This window comes from Falco peregrinus, chromosome 1 (assembly GCF_023634155.1).
Source record: "Falco peregrinus isolate bFalPer1 chromosome 1, bFalPer1.pri, whole genome shotgun sequence".
Classification (NCBI taxonomy): domain Eukaryota; kingdom Metazoa; phylum Chordata; class Aves; order Falconiformes; family Falconidae; genus Falco; species Falco peregrinus.
In genome coordinates, this window is record NC_073721.1 from 111,587,851 (window position 1) to 111,603,951 (window position 16,101).

Consider the following 16,101-nt stretch of genomic DNA (forward strand, 5'->3'; position numbering starts at 1 on the left):
AGCTGCTTTGTCTCCTTCACTATCACTGAACTGGAAATCTAGAAGCACGCTGGATAGCACAAGAAAGATTAGTACCAAAAAAAGACAAGAACACGTATGGGAGGCCTGAAGAAATAATTGTAGTTTGTTCTCGATGCTCAGCGAAGCTCTGGCAGAACTTTGATACAGCCGTTTTTTTAAACCAGCCTGCCAGAAATGAACTTTGCTTGCAATGGCTGGGGGATCCTATCCACGCCGTCCTCTTCACACACCGATGTGATCTGAAGCAAAAGGGCTGTGTGTTTTTAACCCTTCTGTTCCGTTAAGCACTGCATGGCCCACGTTAAACCTCTCCTGAGCAGGCCCTGTCAGAAGGGGCAGCAAGGCAGGCCAAGGTCCATCTGTCCCCCCGTCAGCATTAAGTGTCTCGTTATAATGCTGCTTTTCAGCAAGCAAAGAAAGAAAGAAAAAAAACAAAAAAACAGATCTCATCCACTACACAGCTTTACCAGATGAGACAGTTACAGAAATTATCAGAGGCCCTTGCTAACAGAACATCAGAGCTTGTAAAGTAGTATTTGAGTAACAGCTGGAAGTTTTTACTGGTCCAGGTTGTCCTTGAGAGAATTATTTATATTACGAATTTTAAGGCAAGAGCCAGTAAGAACATGCTGATGTTGCACGTGGATCTCTGCCAACCTCAGTTACAGTCTTTCTGCTGTGTGGAAGAACTGCAAAGTATTGCAGTGTTCCAGAGGAATTAAAGTAGCAGAAAATAAGTTAAACTAAATTGTTGTTGAGTAAGTAGCCTTTCAGGAAAGCCGGGAGGAGAGGAAAAACCTTGTATAACAGCTTTTTTCTATAATTAATCCTTTGTGAATATTCACAACTAACATCTAGGTTTAAACACAAGACAAAATGCTGTATCAGCAAGTGTGTCAGGACACACTCCTCCAGTAACTTACCTTGATGCATTTAATATCTTCTCTGTTGTTCAGTCCTTGCTGAACAAGAAAAATCCAGGAAGTTCAATGTACTGACTTTTTTTTTGCAGGAGTTTCCAAGAGAAAGTACAAGTTAATGCATTTTAAAAAGTACATATCCATTTGGCCGCAGTCTGTACTTCATCAGGTGTGACAATACATACAAATTAAATAGGTGCCATAAGATTAATTTATAGTGGCTAATGGATCAAATGGGAAATATGAAATTTTATAACTCTAAAAGACAAAGCTAACAGAGAGGTACAAAACTAAAGCTTTGATATGTGACCTGGTATCTTGCCTGCAGTGAACAGGGCTAATGTGCATTCCAACTTTAAAAGGTATAAATAACATTTCCCGACTTTTTTTGCTCAGTTAAATGAAAATGTGATTGTGCATGTGTAGATATTTCACGTAAATTAAAATCTTGAAACAACTAGGATGATAAGGGGGAAAACCTGATTAAAAATACTGCCAAAACCTTTGAATTTATGAAATATTTAGATAACAGAAGTCTATCCTTTTACAGAGCAAGTTATTTTTTTTTAGTGATTTCATTCAACCTTTATTATTAGGGAAGAACATAAATACCTAAATGAAATATTTAAGTTTGCTCACTTAAATTTATTAACATACAATGAATTTCAGAAGACTTAACCAAAATATATCTCAATAGGGTAAAGACAAACTATAAGAGAGGCTGATAACTGGAGACATTTTTTAAAAGGTAACAGAATTTAACAGTTTTTCTTTCGTGGTACACAAACAAAAAGGGGTATTAAGATACAGAACTGGACTTCTCTGAAAATTATTTGTGTTCAAAATTATTTTAACAATTTACAAGGAAAATGTTGTTTCCTTATAGGCTTTAAAAACACATTAATACAATATAAACAATTAAGGCTTTTAAAATGCAAAACATTCAGTAGTTGAACTTGTAGATGCCATTACAATGCTGGATAACAGTGTAACATGAAAAGGATTTCCATCACATACATCGGTACAAACAACACCGCATGACTGGACTTCATCAGGTCATGCACTTCTAAAATACAGTTGTTAAAAACTTAAATGTCTTCCACTTCTCTCGGTCAATCTACAGTAGCTTGCATTAGCTTTTATTTTTGCATTTCCTTTTAAAATTAGATTTAGAGATCAAGGTAAACATTAGGTGGCTAACGGGCTCACAGCTCTGCTGCTGATGTAACGCAGCAATTGTACCGTTCTGGGGGGTCTAGGCAGGGCATCTGCAAGACAACGCTAGTCCTAAAATACATAGTTGGATGTTTGGGCTTTTTTAAATAATTTCGTTCTAAAAAAGGCCAGTCAAGACAGTTACTGTGATAACAAATACTTAACACTGAAGAACTAGGGGCAGCGGATTCCTTTCTACGTGTTTCACCTGCAGTTTCTTGAATAAGCTTCCCTGTATATGTAAAAGGTGATTATAAAAAATTGGACAAGTAATAGCTATGCATCGACTAACCCGGTAAAAAGATAACCAAAACTTATTTGTGGACACTTTGATAAGACCTTCTGTCACTGAAAGCTGTAACACGAAAGATAAACCAACCCCCCTTGTCACGTAAGATTAAAGCTCGATCGGGTTATTGTGAGGCGACGGATGGCAGCGTCTTTCACTCCCTTATAAACAAAGCAAGTGTCAGGTATTAAAACATTCCATGACCTTATAAACAAAGCAGGTGTAAGGTATTAAAAGACATTCCATGACTTTTTACTTAACAACTAGTACTGAGCAGGTAGCGACATACGTGGAGTTTCTTTCTGTGGGACAGAGCAAGATGCTTGGTATTTTCTATAGGTTTAAGTACCACTATCACTTTTTGAGGCTTGAGTTATAAACTGTGATTATACACTGCAAAAATACAGGGGGGGAAAACAACCCTTCACGAGTGACAGGATTTGTCCCACGCGATCTGATGGGAGTCTGGGGAGAAGTATTAACTGGTTTCTTTTTGCAAGTACAAACTGTATCAGAACCAGAGTCCTGCTTATTTAACGAACGTCTGGGCTGTACCTGTGTGACCAGTGATGCTCCTTAACTGGAGCAGCGCTAGTGGTGGCAAGGGTTATCTAAACACAGGTGAGGAAACGCTTGCTACGACAGATTTCTCCCTGGAAGTCGCTGTACCTAGGGTCACTTCTTTAATGGGTTCTCAGAAGTCATTTTTGCTTGCCAGCCTCAAGGAGAAAGCATGTAAGAAATCCAGAAGCGCAAGCAGGCGGCTGTCAACTGAGTACATGAAATGCAAAGATGGAATTACTGCAACTATTCAGGATACAAAATGCAAATGCTAAATTATAAGTTTAAAACTTCACAAGCAGGTTCATTGGTTCGCTGTATCTTACCTGCAGTGGGCTCAAAGATGACTGGCTACTATACTTTTCTAAGCAAAAGGAGGATTTTATTTCCACAGCAATAATGTTTTCCTATAATAAAGATAACTCAATTGTAAAGTCCACCAGGGCTGCAGCTGGCTTCACCTCACACACAACCTGCTTTTGAACTCCCAGTCTGAAGACTTCACTCACTAGAACTTGGTTGTAAACAAAACCAGTCATTAATACACAACAGTTCCTTTTGGCTCTCGTTAACCTGCAGTAACAAAAGCCCTAAAATTAAGAGACCAGTTAATGCCCTGACACCAAAAGACTGAAAAGAAAACAAAGTTCCATTGGAAAAAAGCATAAAATGCTGAACAGCTACCATGCTGAAAAGCTAGTAAATCTGAAGATGCAATTGAATTCAAAACTCAGCTGTTTTTTTTTCTCTTAAAAACACACAGGATGGCCTTAACGCTGGCTTTCTTCTTTAAAAAAAAGTAGCAGAAACATCAGAGGGTAAACTTTCTTATTTGGTCTGAGCTTTTCCAGAAGAACAGTATTGGTCACCACCTTCCTTAACACCCTTTGGAAGCTCCAGCTGAAGTTGGAGGCTCAGCCGCTTATTTCGGCTGTTTCTCCCAGCTCTCCGCTTGCAGAGCTGATACACACTGGTAATTAATTATGAACAATTACAATAAATTGTGAAACTGGGTTGCTTAAGTCTACACTGAAATGTCACAGTCCCGCTCGTGGCTGCATCTGGTAGTATGAAGTTGGACTGGGTAGACATTTAATAGAAAAAAGATTTAGGACAAGTGTTAAGCATTGCAATACCGCCTTGGGAGTTTAAAAGGATCCTAAGACACTGTCAGCGACTGCTAATTGCTGTGACTGAGAGGCAGCTCTGATCTGCTGGCCACTGCAGTTCACAGCAGACCACAGTAAAAACCCAAACCGTTGTATTATTTTGTTTAGAAATACTTTTTCCCCAATATTTATTAAACCCTTCCAGTGACATTTCTACAGCACAGGCTTGCTACTGGTGAAGCAGTTTGTTTGTTAGCTCCAAATGGTGACTGTGGCATATATAGCCAAATATAACATTCTCTTGCAGAATCAAATGTTGAGGTGGGTTGTTTTGTTGGGCTTTTTTTTTTGAATAGTAGTATATTGAATATAGATGTACTACAAAACAAGAGGACTGTGTCCAATCATTACATTTCTTCAGAAACTTTTATGCATTCTTTAATTTCCCCAAGACTTTGAAAAAGACCGTGTCACAAAGAACATTTCAAGGTAGTTTCAAAACCTGTTAGGAAAGCGGCCATCTAATTTTCTGTATTTCTTTCACAGAAAGTAAGTGCATTTATAGCATGGCCAGAAGGAATCGCGCTAGCTTTATGAGAGCTGGCACAAATGATAAATTGTAATACGGGCTTAATGACAGTATGCACTTGGAATTCATACATTGCATGGAGAAGTCCATATAGTCACGCCCTCTGTATAACATCGTTAGCGTTAGCTCGGTGAGGATGGCAGGGTTGTGCCTAGCTGGACTATGCTGCATCCCCACGAGCGGCGTGAACGGCCGGTAACGGAGCTGGGGTGCTGAGCCAGCCCCCGCGGGCTAACGCGGCTGAGCCTGCGCAGCGCCTGCCCACTCGGTACTCACTGAGCGGCCTCGGCTAACACCAATTATCTTCTCTTACATCTGACTTGATAATTCCCGTTCACTATTATAATTTACCATCGCCAAAAAGAATGTACTTGCAACGGTAAAAAGCTTTATTTAGAGTTTGCCTGTAACCGTTCCGCAGCTCTCGTATTTAAAAGCAGCAGAGCTGCCAAGCGTCAGTCGTGTTTTTATCAGGATCATTTCTGTGTCTGAAGGCAGAAGTGTTCCCAGCGCTAGATTACAAGCAGAAACATTTAACCCATCCGCTGCAGAGGCTGGACCCCATCAGCAAGCCCTAAAGAACGAAATACCCAGCGCACATGTTAGCGACTGCATAGGCCAGCTCATGTAAAAGGGAGAAGCCTTTCTGTTTTCTTACTGTATTTTGGAGTTCCCCAAAACAGGTGACAAACGCCAAGGACATACCCGTGACTCTGCTCGTTCAGTTTTACTGACACACTGACAGTTCCTTCCAGGTGCAGTTTGGACCCTTTCTGAGGTCAGTACAAAAGTCAACAGGTTTTGGACAAAAATACCAGTTATCCCAGCTTTTTCTGAAACACATCTAGAACAAAACTAAAAACGCTAAATGTCAGGTGAAATTTTTGAGACTGCCTAGCATGATCTTCACCATGAAAAATTACAGCTTAAGTCTTAAAAAGCCTGTGCACGCCGAGATAGACCAAGTATCCCATTGCTTGTCCCAGCCCAGTGATGGAGAATCCGAGTTTGTACGAGCTAAAGGCATCGCCTCCCGAGACACTGGTACGTCACCTCCCGCGTTGCTGTGTTTCACAATAGGTATCGCTTAAGCTGGATGGGACCTAAACTGAAATAAGTCATCGCTAAAGGACATTCTCAAGGGATTCACTAAAAAAAATAAATATAAAACATAGATGAGTTTGTGTCCCTGCCCACTCCCAAGATCTATGTACATTTGGCATAGTGTCTGACCGTGACAAGCCACCACAGTTCACCACTTTTGGCCCCGGCGAGACTGCCAGCCACAGCACCCCTGCTTCCTTCAACGAGTGACTCTGTGATGAAAGCCCTCACAGGGCCTTATTTCACGTTTCACCATCGGATTAGATTTAGGGAAACAGATGCCTGCCTTTTCATCATTTTGTTACAGTAAATTATTTTGTAAGCATACTTTGTAGACTAAGCTAGCAAACTTTTCAGTCGGGTACTGCAACTGAGCAAATTGTTTCCTCTGGATTTACCAAACAACATTTTGTTGAAAACATTCCTATGCTGCCAAGCAGAGGAAAATGCGGGATCTTGCATTCTACAGATAATTAACCAGGTAGTTAAAGTTCTCGAGCTAAAAATCCAAGGAATTGCTCATTTCAGCACATGAAGCCTCTCCACACATGCAAGTAATCCTACAAACCAGAAAAGGAATTGTAAAGGCAGTAAAGAACTTTCAGGTTTCAACAAATTGTCTGGGGCTAACTCTCCAGGTGCAGAGAGGTCACAGTGGCAACAGCTGACACAAAGACCAAAATGGAGCAGTAGACACCTGACATTTAATAGAGTCCTTTTTGGAGTAACCAGGGGGTCGGAACAGCTACCCTTGACCTAGAAGCATGAAGGCAGCACAGTGCGTACAGGGGTGGATGCCGCCAGCCCACTGTGCTATCAGCACACTGGCCATTCCCTCAGTGAATTCAGCAAATTGTTTCCTCTGGATTTCCCAAACAACATTTTGTTGAAAACATTTCTATGCTGCCAAGCAGAGGAAAATGCACAATCTTGCATTCTACAGATAATTAACCAGGTAGTTAAAGTTCTCGAGCTAAAAATCCAAGGAATTGCTCATTTCAGCACATGAAGCCTCTCCACGTGCACAAGTAATCCTACAAACCAGAAAAGGAATTGTAAAGGCAGAGAATTCAGCTGTGGCTCAAGGAACAGCAAAATTGGGGACAAATCAATCCCTACACAATCTCAAGAGGTGGTGGAGGGACTTTCCTAGTCCTCAGCATTTCCCTACAGCACTTCTTCCCAGAGCAGATGACAGCTGAGCTTAAATACGTTGCTTTTCTACTGGACAAGTGTAAGAACAAGCTGTGAACATGGAGCTATATGGAAACTGTATGGAAATTAACATCAAATAGACTTCTATGAGTGATTTTGCATGAGGAAAGCATCATTCAACTCACCAAATTTTCCCACTCAAAACAATTCTGCTAACAGTCTATTGCTGTTTATGCTTAAAAAAAAAAAAAGAAGAGTAAATGTGCTGAATCACAAGATTAAATGCATACGTTTAAGTTCTTGCATGTGATATTTGCTATCACTGAACATTTTTCAGTGTCAGATTTTTCTTGTTACCAAGGTCTCACTATCACAGAGCGGATGGAAAAACTGTGTTATATTGCAATCAAACTAAGGCTTTGTACTTTTGCTTCTCTCTAATATGCTTTCTAATGAGGATATTGCATCATTTAACTTGCATTTCCTGAGTCACCTGCTGCTTAAGGTTACAACCTTAAAAAAAGACTACTTTATATAAAATAAATACAGCTCTTTAATTCAGTATGATGTATTTAAGGATGTACTTTGTATAAATGTCAACAACTTACAATAAGCATCCTAACGGTAAGAAAGCTGATGTAAGCAACGAGCTAGCTTTGGGTTACCGATCTATTGTAGCAGGAAAGAAGAAAGGTTGTACATCAGCTTCACCTTTTGAGTATTTCCTGCTGAATACACCAAAAGATTCCATTTCAAGAACTCAAATTGCCTTTTATTACAGACTGGAAAATTTTTTCAAGAACTTGTGTGTACAAGTTTGAAGAAACATTTGACAATAACGTGAAATACCGAGTGAGTGTAGAGATTGGCTGGCAATCCAATGCAAGGATACACGGAAGAGCATACGCTTCGCTTCTAGCTGCTTGTGTCCCTGTGATCCACAAGAAGAGCTCTGTACAGACAAGCTGAACACACACTTTAATGCATTAACTAGACTGCTAGCTACAAAATATATTTTTTTGCATTGTGTTTAAGTGATTTTTCAGGAATAATCATCTCGTCCCTCTGGTGTTACAATCTTCCTTTGGATCCACTTTGTTGTACTGCGGATTCCATATGCGTGTCACAAGGGAAGTGGTATATCCGAGCATTTACAAAGTGCCTTTTAGAAAAACATTTATCACTATGGCAGTGCTCAATTTGTTGCTAATTTTAAGAATACTTGCATTTAGCTTTTTTAAAAAAAATTTCACAAGTACAACGCAACAAGAAAAATCCTATGATTGTTTTCTGTGCTAGCTTTTGTCTAGTGGAAAACAAGTTCTACTCTACTTTTCCGGACACTTTCATATATATTATGTAGGTATTTAGAGCATGTGCATGCTAAATTGTGTACACAGATTTAAAGTATAAATCTGTACCCTTCTGCCAGAACATGAGCTTAAAAAAAAAAAAAAAAAAGAGGCAAATGAAGTAAAGAGTCAGAAATAGACATAGTCTTTCTGGTACTCCATGAATATTTTATAATATTGTTTTCCAAGCTCACTACTACAGATAAAAGCAATTCTGTTCAGATTTTTTTGATCATCAGATACTGTCATAGATACCAACTGTGACAGTTGCTTTTGGAATGGTTAGTCACAGTAGGGTGTAAGTTAAGCTTCCAGATAAGCTTCCAGATGTATTTTATTTTGGATATTACCAAGCTCATCTGCTTGTAACTTTTGCTACTAACAAGCTCAACTCATGCAGAACAATGCCCTAGATTTCAGGAATTCTTTACCTTTCTTCCCAAGATTCAAGACCTGCGAAGAAAGAAGGACATTAACTGTGTGAATAGCATGCCTGCCATCTCAAACAACCTGAAACCCTTCGGTCTTTTATTGAAAAAACCCTGAATTATCTGGGAGTTCAGACTTCACGATGAGCACTGGCATTTAACTCTTCTTCCTTTGTGACCAGGTGATAACATTACCATAACTACAGTATATTAGGTTTCAGGCACGTCTGTCTGAAACGTGAAATGGTACGTGAATTTTTCTAATACCAGCAAGTATCCTAGGCATAAAGAAATCCCCAACAGCCAAGATGCCTGCTCTAGCTAGATTTGTTCAAAAAAAGAATTTAAAGTGGCAATACTGTCACTGAAAATAAAATAAGATAACAAACATTTAGCTCGACATATTTATTTTTCAAGGTCAATAAATAAATGTAAATACACAAATTTGGAAAAATCTTAGTAACAGAATGTTTTTAAACAACATTCTGGCTTAAAGTCTCTGTTATTGACACTATTGGAATATTTTCTGATCTGTTTGAAGTAGGTAAGTCATTGTTGGTGATCCCCCATCATTAATTTGTTTGAAGAAGTTAGGCTGCTGCAAAGGAAGGAAGACATCAACCTTTGCTTTGACACAGAAAATTATCTGAACCGCATACATTAAGTATTAAAAGTTATTTTTCTGGGTGTGACTTTCTAGAGATAGAGAAATTTTTAAATTTTCTGTTTGCATATTAGAGACCTACTGTTCATTACTTCATTATTATAAATGTGAATTCTAATAAAAGTGAGGGGGGAAAAAAGATAAAAAAGCATGGAAGAAAAAAGTGATACAAACTGGCTCTTTAGTTAATAAGACATTCTTCCTTTATCCATCTAATTTTCATTCTAGGTTCGTAACAGATCTATGTCATGACTGGTTCCCATCACCACAGCAAGTCCACTTGAAATAATTTCCAAGTGGCTTTTTACCAGTGGGCTTGTGTTTAGACACCCTCTCTCTTACGGAAACTCTCCAAACATCCAAACCCAGGAATGTCGTGTTCCACCTGGCTGCTTTAGCTTTCACAGATTATTGTATACTAATGCACTTACCCAGGCTTAGAGCATGAATACATAGCTTCTCCAGGAGCAGCAGCCTTTTTCAAAAGTATCTACAAATTGCTAAATAGAAATTTCTATCAAAAAGGTTCTGCAAGAAGGTAACTGTTATTGATTTAATGGAAGTGGAGGAAGATCTGTGGTTCCCTCAAAATTCAGCAAGTATTCTGTTTCTGTGTTCTATAAATACTACAAGACACAACATGTTTATTTGGTTCCCATAAATTAGAAAAATCTGGTTTCCAAAAATTCTAAATTAGTGATTTAAAAAACAAAATTATACATCTGACCACCTTCCCAAACAACCTTGGAGAGCAGCCTCGCTCCTCTCTCACCCTTCAGAAGTGTGCTTTTTAAGGATATATGATTTATAAAACAAACAGAGTGTGTTTTTAGCTACAGTACACTTGCTTAAATACACAAGTGGACATGTTAACATCATGTTAAAGTTCAAGGTACTTCTGGAAAAAAGGCAGATAGATAGTTATTTTAACTCTGCATTCTTACATAGAATAATGATTATTATAGACCTTAGTCTCCTCTCATCATTCACCTATCATATGGAGAGGTCAATAAATAAGAACTTATCTGGTCCAGTTTACCTACAAGAGAAAAAATGCTAAAAGAAAAAGAAGTTACTATAAAATTACTTGTTTAACCCTGATAACATCTGAGTTGCCATACCCAGTTTGTAATTGCAAGAAAAGCAAACAATATTCATCTTGCTTATTAATAAATGCCCCATTCTCTGTGACAATTTTCTGTACGTTGCCTATCGAGTCACATATTCTTGGGGCAAGAAAGCTGGCCAGGAGGTGCAATGACAGCAGTAACACAGTATAAATCTGGGTTCAAAAAACCGAACATACCAGATCCAGAAGCAAAGAAATCTGGACACACTGAGGAGGCAGTGCCCAGCTGTTATTTGGGCTCTTGTGTTGTGAAGACTATACCCAGCCTAAGATATAGTTTCATACCACGTAAGGAACACAGAACTCTGTTGTGCTAGTGTACAGACTTCAGGAAAAAGTCTTGCACAAAACAAATTACCTCCTTTGTTTTAAGTAGAAGATAAAATAGCTTACTAACTGATGTAATGAGTAATGGATGTCACTCTGACACAAAACTTGCCATGACTTGTGTGTTCAGCTACAAGGTGCAGTATTTCTTACGACTAACTCAAAGCACAGCCGCATCCCACTGTGACTTGGAATTCCATCTTGAGCAGCACGTGCTATGACTTTGAAGAAAGTCTGTGTGATTGTAACAAAGTCACCCATCCTCTCTTGAAACATGAACAAAATCCATGGGGTAATCAGGCACAGGCGGCATGTAACGGGTTTGTCTTCCTTTTTACTCCTTGTTTTTGCTTCTGAGGACATGCACTTGGCTCCAGACTAAATCCATTTTCTATTACAAGAGAACACAGCTGTTCTTCTCTTTTTCTCTCTCTTTCTCTCGAGGCTCTTTACGTTTGCGTTCGTTACTCCCAGATTGTCTTCCGCTTGCTGGAGAAGCAGCACCTTGCACCTGCTATGTAGAAAAAATAAAATCTTGAATAAAACAAACATCATTGTAGATGCAATCTGAAGTATTACTCATGTTCAAGTTCACAAACAAAAGTTTAACTATTATGCAAACAGCTCAATTCAGGTGGGGTCTTTTTGTATAAATACTCCAGAACTGCCACAAAAGTTCTTATTTCAAAAAAAGATGAAGTCAGCTGAAAATGTATTTCAAGTCCTATGTGTCCTTTCTATTGTGTCCACGTGTTCAGACCAGTTGTTTCAATAATAAAAATTGGCTTCAAGTATTTTCTGGCACTTTATATTACTGTACTGTACTGGAATTTTTGCTAGTTTCTTTTATAAGAACATAGTCCACTTTTCAGAAGTTGCAGAGTGAAAGTGTTGCTTTAGACAGCAGACATCACAAAGCAGCAGCTTCTGTGACTAGAAACTAGTTGAGAACTTGGCAAGAGGGTTGGTACACAAACGTAATATTTTTTGTTACTTCCATCATCTATTCGAGCCGTTATCCATTCATAGCTGCAAAAAAGCATGCTGTTAAGTCCTGTTAAGGAGGTTCTTCAATTCTTTCTACCTTTCTGCAGCCAGCAGTAGTGAATCTTTGTCTTAGAAGTAGCTACCGATGATTCTATTAAAGCAACAAGCAGTGAAAAGAATACAACTTTTAACTGTCAAAATTCTTGTTTCATGCTTAACAAGCACGCCAATTAATGGTTCTGAATTGCTTCAGGCCATCAAAGGTTCAGCCTTCATGCAGATTTTTTTTATGTTATTTGTAAATAAAATCTGTTTTAAAAGTCTTCAGCAGTTAAGAACTCTCTGAATCCAGAACATGAATCTAAATATTGCCTCCTGCACACAAGAGTGTGCAAGTTATATAAACTGAACATATATCTCTCTTCATACTATTCAGTTATATAGCAATTTTGTATATACACGTGCATGAATCATATTTTCCAAGCATTTTGAATGCAACTGCTTATGGGGATGGGACAGAAAGGTGTACTGGGAGAAACTGTTAGTTTCCCAATTTGAAACTGGACTGAACAGATTCACCTGATATCACTGACCGAAACACCTGAAAACGTACAGCAACAAACCTCTGCAAGACAAAATAAAGGCAAAACTGATTACTATCAAAACTCTCTTATTTGAATACTATTTTGTAAGTAATGTAAACTATTAGCTAATACAAGCTTTGTAACCTTATGTATCAACTCATCTCATCATTCCAACTGAAATAGTATGAATGAAACCCTCATTTAGGTTAGGCCGTCTTTAAAGTATTTAAGTGGCAGCAACTGCCGTATCTGCATAAATAATCCAACAACTATAGCATATTTCTTAAGAGCCCTATATTATTAGTCTCATCAGTTGCTGTACAGAATGTAAATAGCAGTCTTACCAGTGTCAAACATTTACAAATGTAGATGTGTCTATGTAACTATTGAGTTACTCTCTAAATCTCGTGATCATATTCGGTGATAATGCTTTCTTACCTGGACCTGAGCAGCTGCTTGTTCTTGCTCCTGATAGTACTGAGAAGCTCTCCTGTCCTCCTCTTCCTGGAGCTTCTTTGCTAGCTCTAGATCACTGATTCCTTCTGGGATCTGTTCCCAGTTGATCTCTTGATTTTGCTGCTCTTGTTGTAGAGACAATGCCATCAGATAATCCTAAAAAGTAAACTTGTTTATTAATGCTCTTTTACATACAGAAGGAGTCAAGACATATAAAGTGACTTTTTCAGAATGTGCAGATAAACAGCAGCATCACTTTTCTCAGAGCCTCATCTTCAAATATATTACCTCATGGGAAACGGGACTTTGTTTCAGAACCTGTTCATAACCTGAACTGCAGAAAGGCTGAAAACAGGTGCCTATACCGTAGCTGTTTGTGTAAACACAAAAGCTGATTAAACCCCCCTGCTTTCAGGTTTAAATTCCATTACCTGGGCAGCAGCAAAAGACAGTGTCGGCTCATACCAGTTCTAGGTAGAAGATTTTAAAGCTCTCTCTGCAATTTGCTATTTCTAATTAACACTGATTATGTTTGATAGAGTATTAGCCCCACTTTACTGAACAGTGTTGAGAGTACATCAATAACGAACACTAACTCCTAAGCAGATGAGAAAATAATCAAAAGGTAGTTTTGGATATATCCAGACAGCAACTCAAGATATTACTAGCCCGGTTATCTTTGCCAGATTCTTTATTTGGCAAGAGAGAGATAGTGCTTGAATTTATTAAAAAGCATCTGCTTATTCATCCCTCTCTGTATTAAAAAGCACTTACGGTGATTAGTATATGTTTATTTTGCTCATTCAGAATGTAAGATTTCCAAGGAGCTTAGTCTTGCCATGTGCTTATGCATTAACTGGTACAAATAAGTCCTGTCTCAGACAACTTCTGCTAACTATTAGATATAGTTAAGAATAACAAATAACCACCATCGGACACAATCTGCTATGGTTTTTGTTCTACATTCAAAGCGGGCATCAGAAGGCAAAGTTCAGTTATGACAATATTAGTGACCTGAAACAAATTTTTTATGGCATGAGGAGTTCCACGGTGCTGTTTCTGTTTCCATATACAAGGCAGATGTGACATTTCACCTGAGTTAAGTTATTTGCAGAACTGGATGATGAGAGATTAAAATCAGATTTTCCAAACTATTCACAGCTGGTCTTAGTCTTCCTCCCTTGAAGTCATGCTAATACTTCAAAGTAGCACTTTTAGGAACCCCAACCTAAGTATCTAAAGAATTTTTTTTAGGTTCTATATATACATGAGTACACGTACATACACATCTGTGTAAGTATACACACATATATAAGCCTAAAAAGGCATACTAATTGTTATATATAGTCACAAACAGAAAAAATACAATAGAAAAGCAGAAATCCAGTACTTGATCTATTTGATCCTGCTGCCCTCTGTAGACAGTTTCAGGGTCTGATGGAGGCCGTAAGTGGAATTCAGAATCACAGAAATTTCCATCCCCATCCACGTTGTGTAAGCTTTCCCAGACAACTTTCTCCTCTGTAAGAAAGCCCTGGTCTGTCACCAGCAGGTAAAGCTGACCCTATGCAGAAGAATAAACAAAACCTGTAAAACTAAAAAAAATCCTTTTTATAATCTGACATAATTAGCAGAAATGATCAGCTAATACAACTGTTGCTTTCCAGTAAAATGTTTAGATTTTAAAACATTTTAAATGTAAATGAATCAGGATACAGCACAGAACACCAGATACTAGTATTCATTGCTAAATTAACAGCCACGCTTAATTTCTGTTTCATCTTGTAATTTTTCATTATTAAAGTTTATATTGACTAAAAATTAATATAAAACATTAATATATACCTTGATAACTCTTTGGAAACACACCTAAGTAGTATACCTCAAGACTGGCAATGTAAATTTTAAATCCCAGGACAAATCATATTAAATTCCAAAGGCCAGGTCTGAAGACAAGGGTGATCTTTCCAAATAATCCAAGAGGCATTACCTCAAAACGACCACATCTCAGACTTCACATTTTTTTAATGAGTTTTGATAGAATCTGAGGTTTACTTCAATTGAAAAAAATAGATTTAAGAGTCTTGCTATCACTTGTTACCAATAACTGCTTTTGTTGGATTTTAGCCTTTTTACAGTTCCACAAGGCCGAATTCCTTGATTTCAAACTCTGAAATTATAAAATGGGCTGGTCTGGGAGTGAGATAAACAGTACTAACAAGTCCAGAAGCCAAGGTACAGGAAGGATGAAATGCAAGCTTAGGCTGAAGGAATGGGAGAGGAGCTGGAATCAAAGGGAAATTACAGCAAAACAGCACAAAAATCCATGTATAAATTTCAATTTAATTTTCATCTTACACTACCCCTTTTGAAATATTTTTAGAATTATACTCCAAAGCAAGAATGTTATTACTGCTTACACAGCACATTAAGACTGAAGCCTTCATGAATATTACTGACCACACCAAATCAGGATATTCAATGCAAAACCTGTTGCAGCGTTTTAGCTGTAAAAATCAAAGCAGTTTATTGTGATGTCCACAAAAATTTGCTGTTTGTATTACAGCAGCACACGAAGGGTTCTCAAAGATCCCTGTGCTAAACATGTACCAAAACACGAGAGGCAGTTCCTGTTCTATTTCATAGGCTGAATAGGCAACAAAAGAAAACATTGCCCCTATTCAGCAAGCACAGAGCTAGCTCACTGATTTCTCTCAAGTCATTAAAAGACTGTCTACAAGAGATGCTGAAATTGAAATCACATCTCTTCAACCCTATTAAGTTTACAGCCATCCCTTCTGAGGCTGGTAGGTCATATGACTTAACAAAAAATATTACCTGCAGATTCAGATGCAGCAATTGCTCTAACAGTACCTAATACCGTAAGATGCACTTACGCAAAAGGCCAAACAGGTAAAAACCCCACAAAGGCCTACAGTATGTTCAAGATGTGGAATGGCAGCTACCCCAGCCCAGGTGGGCTTACAGATACAAGTGTCAGCAACAAGTCTGACCAGGTAACATCATCTAAGGAATCAGCTTTCCCTCAGAAACCTGGCTAAAAACCAAATGCTACTTCTGATGCTTAAAACACACCCAAAGGAAATAACTTCACAGAATTTCCAATATGCACAGAATACCTGCTTCACAGCGTCTTACATATAAGTTGTCTTGAAAAAATGAAAAAAAAAACCCAACCCAAAAAATCCCA

At 38.2% G+C, this 16,101-nt stretch overlaps 1 protein-coding gene across 1 annotated transcript in view; it reads right to left on the bottom strand.

Moving 5' to 3' along the window:
• Positions 1-1,565: 1,565 nt before the first annotated feature.
• Positions 1,566-16,101, bottom strand: part of MINDY2 (MINDY lysine 48 deubiquitinase 2) — a 39,916-nt gene continuing 25,380 nt past the window's right edge. The window contains exons 7-9 of the mRNA XM_055808213.1: positions 14,281-14,454; positions 12,873-13,046; positions 1,566-11,377 (exon numbers count right to left, since the gene is read on the bottom strand). Of these exons, the coding sequence (XP_055664188.1) occupies positions 11,258-11,377; positions 12,873-13,046; positions 14,281-14,454 (468 nt within the window). The 3' untranslated portion in view covers positions 1,566-11,257. The remainder of the gene's footprint in view (positions 11,378-12,872; positions 13,047-14,280; positions 14,455-16,101) is intronic.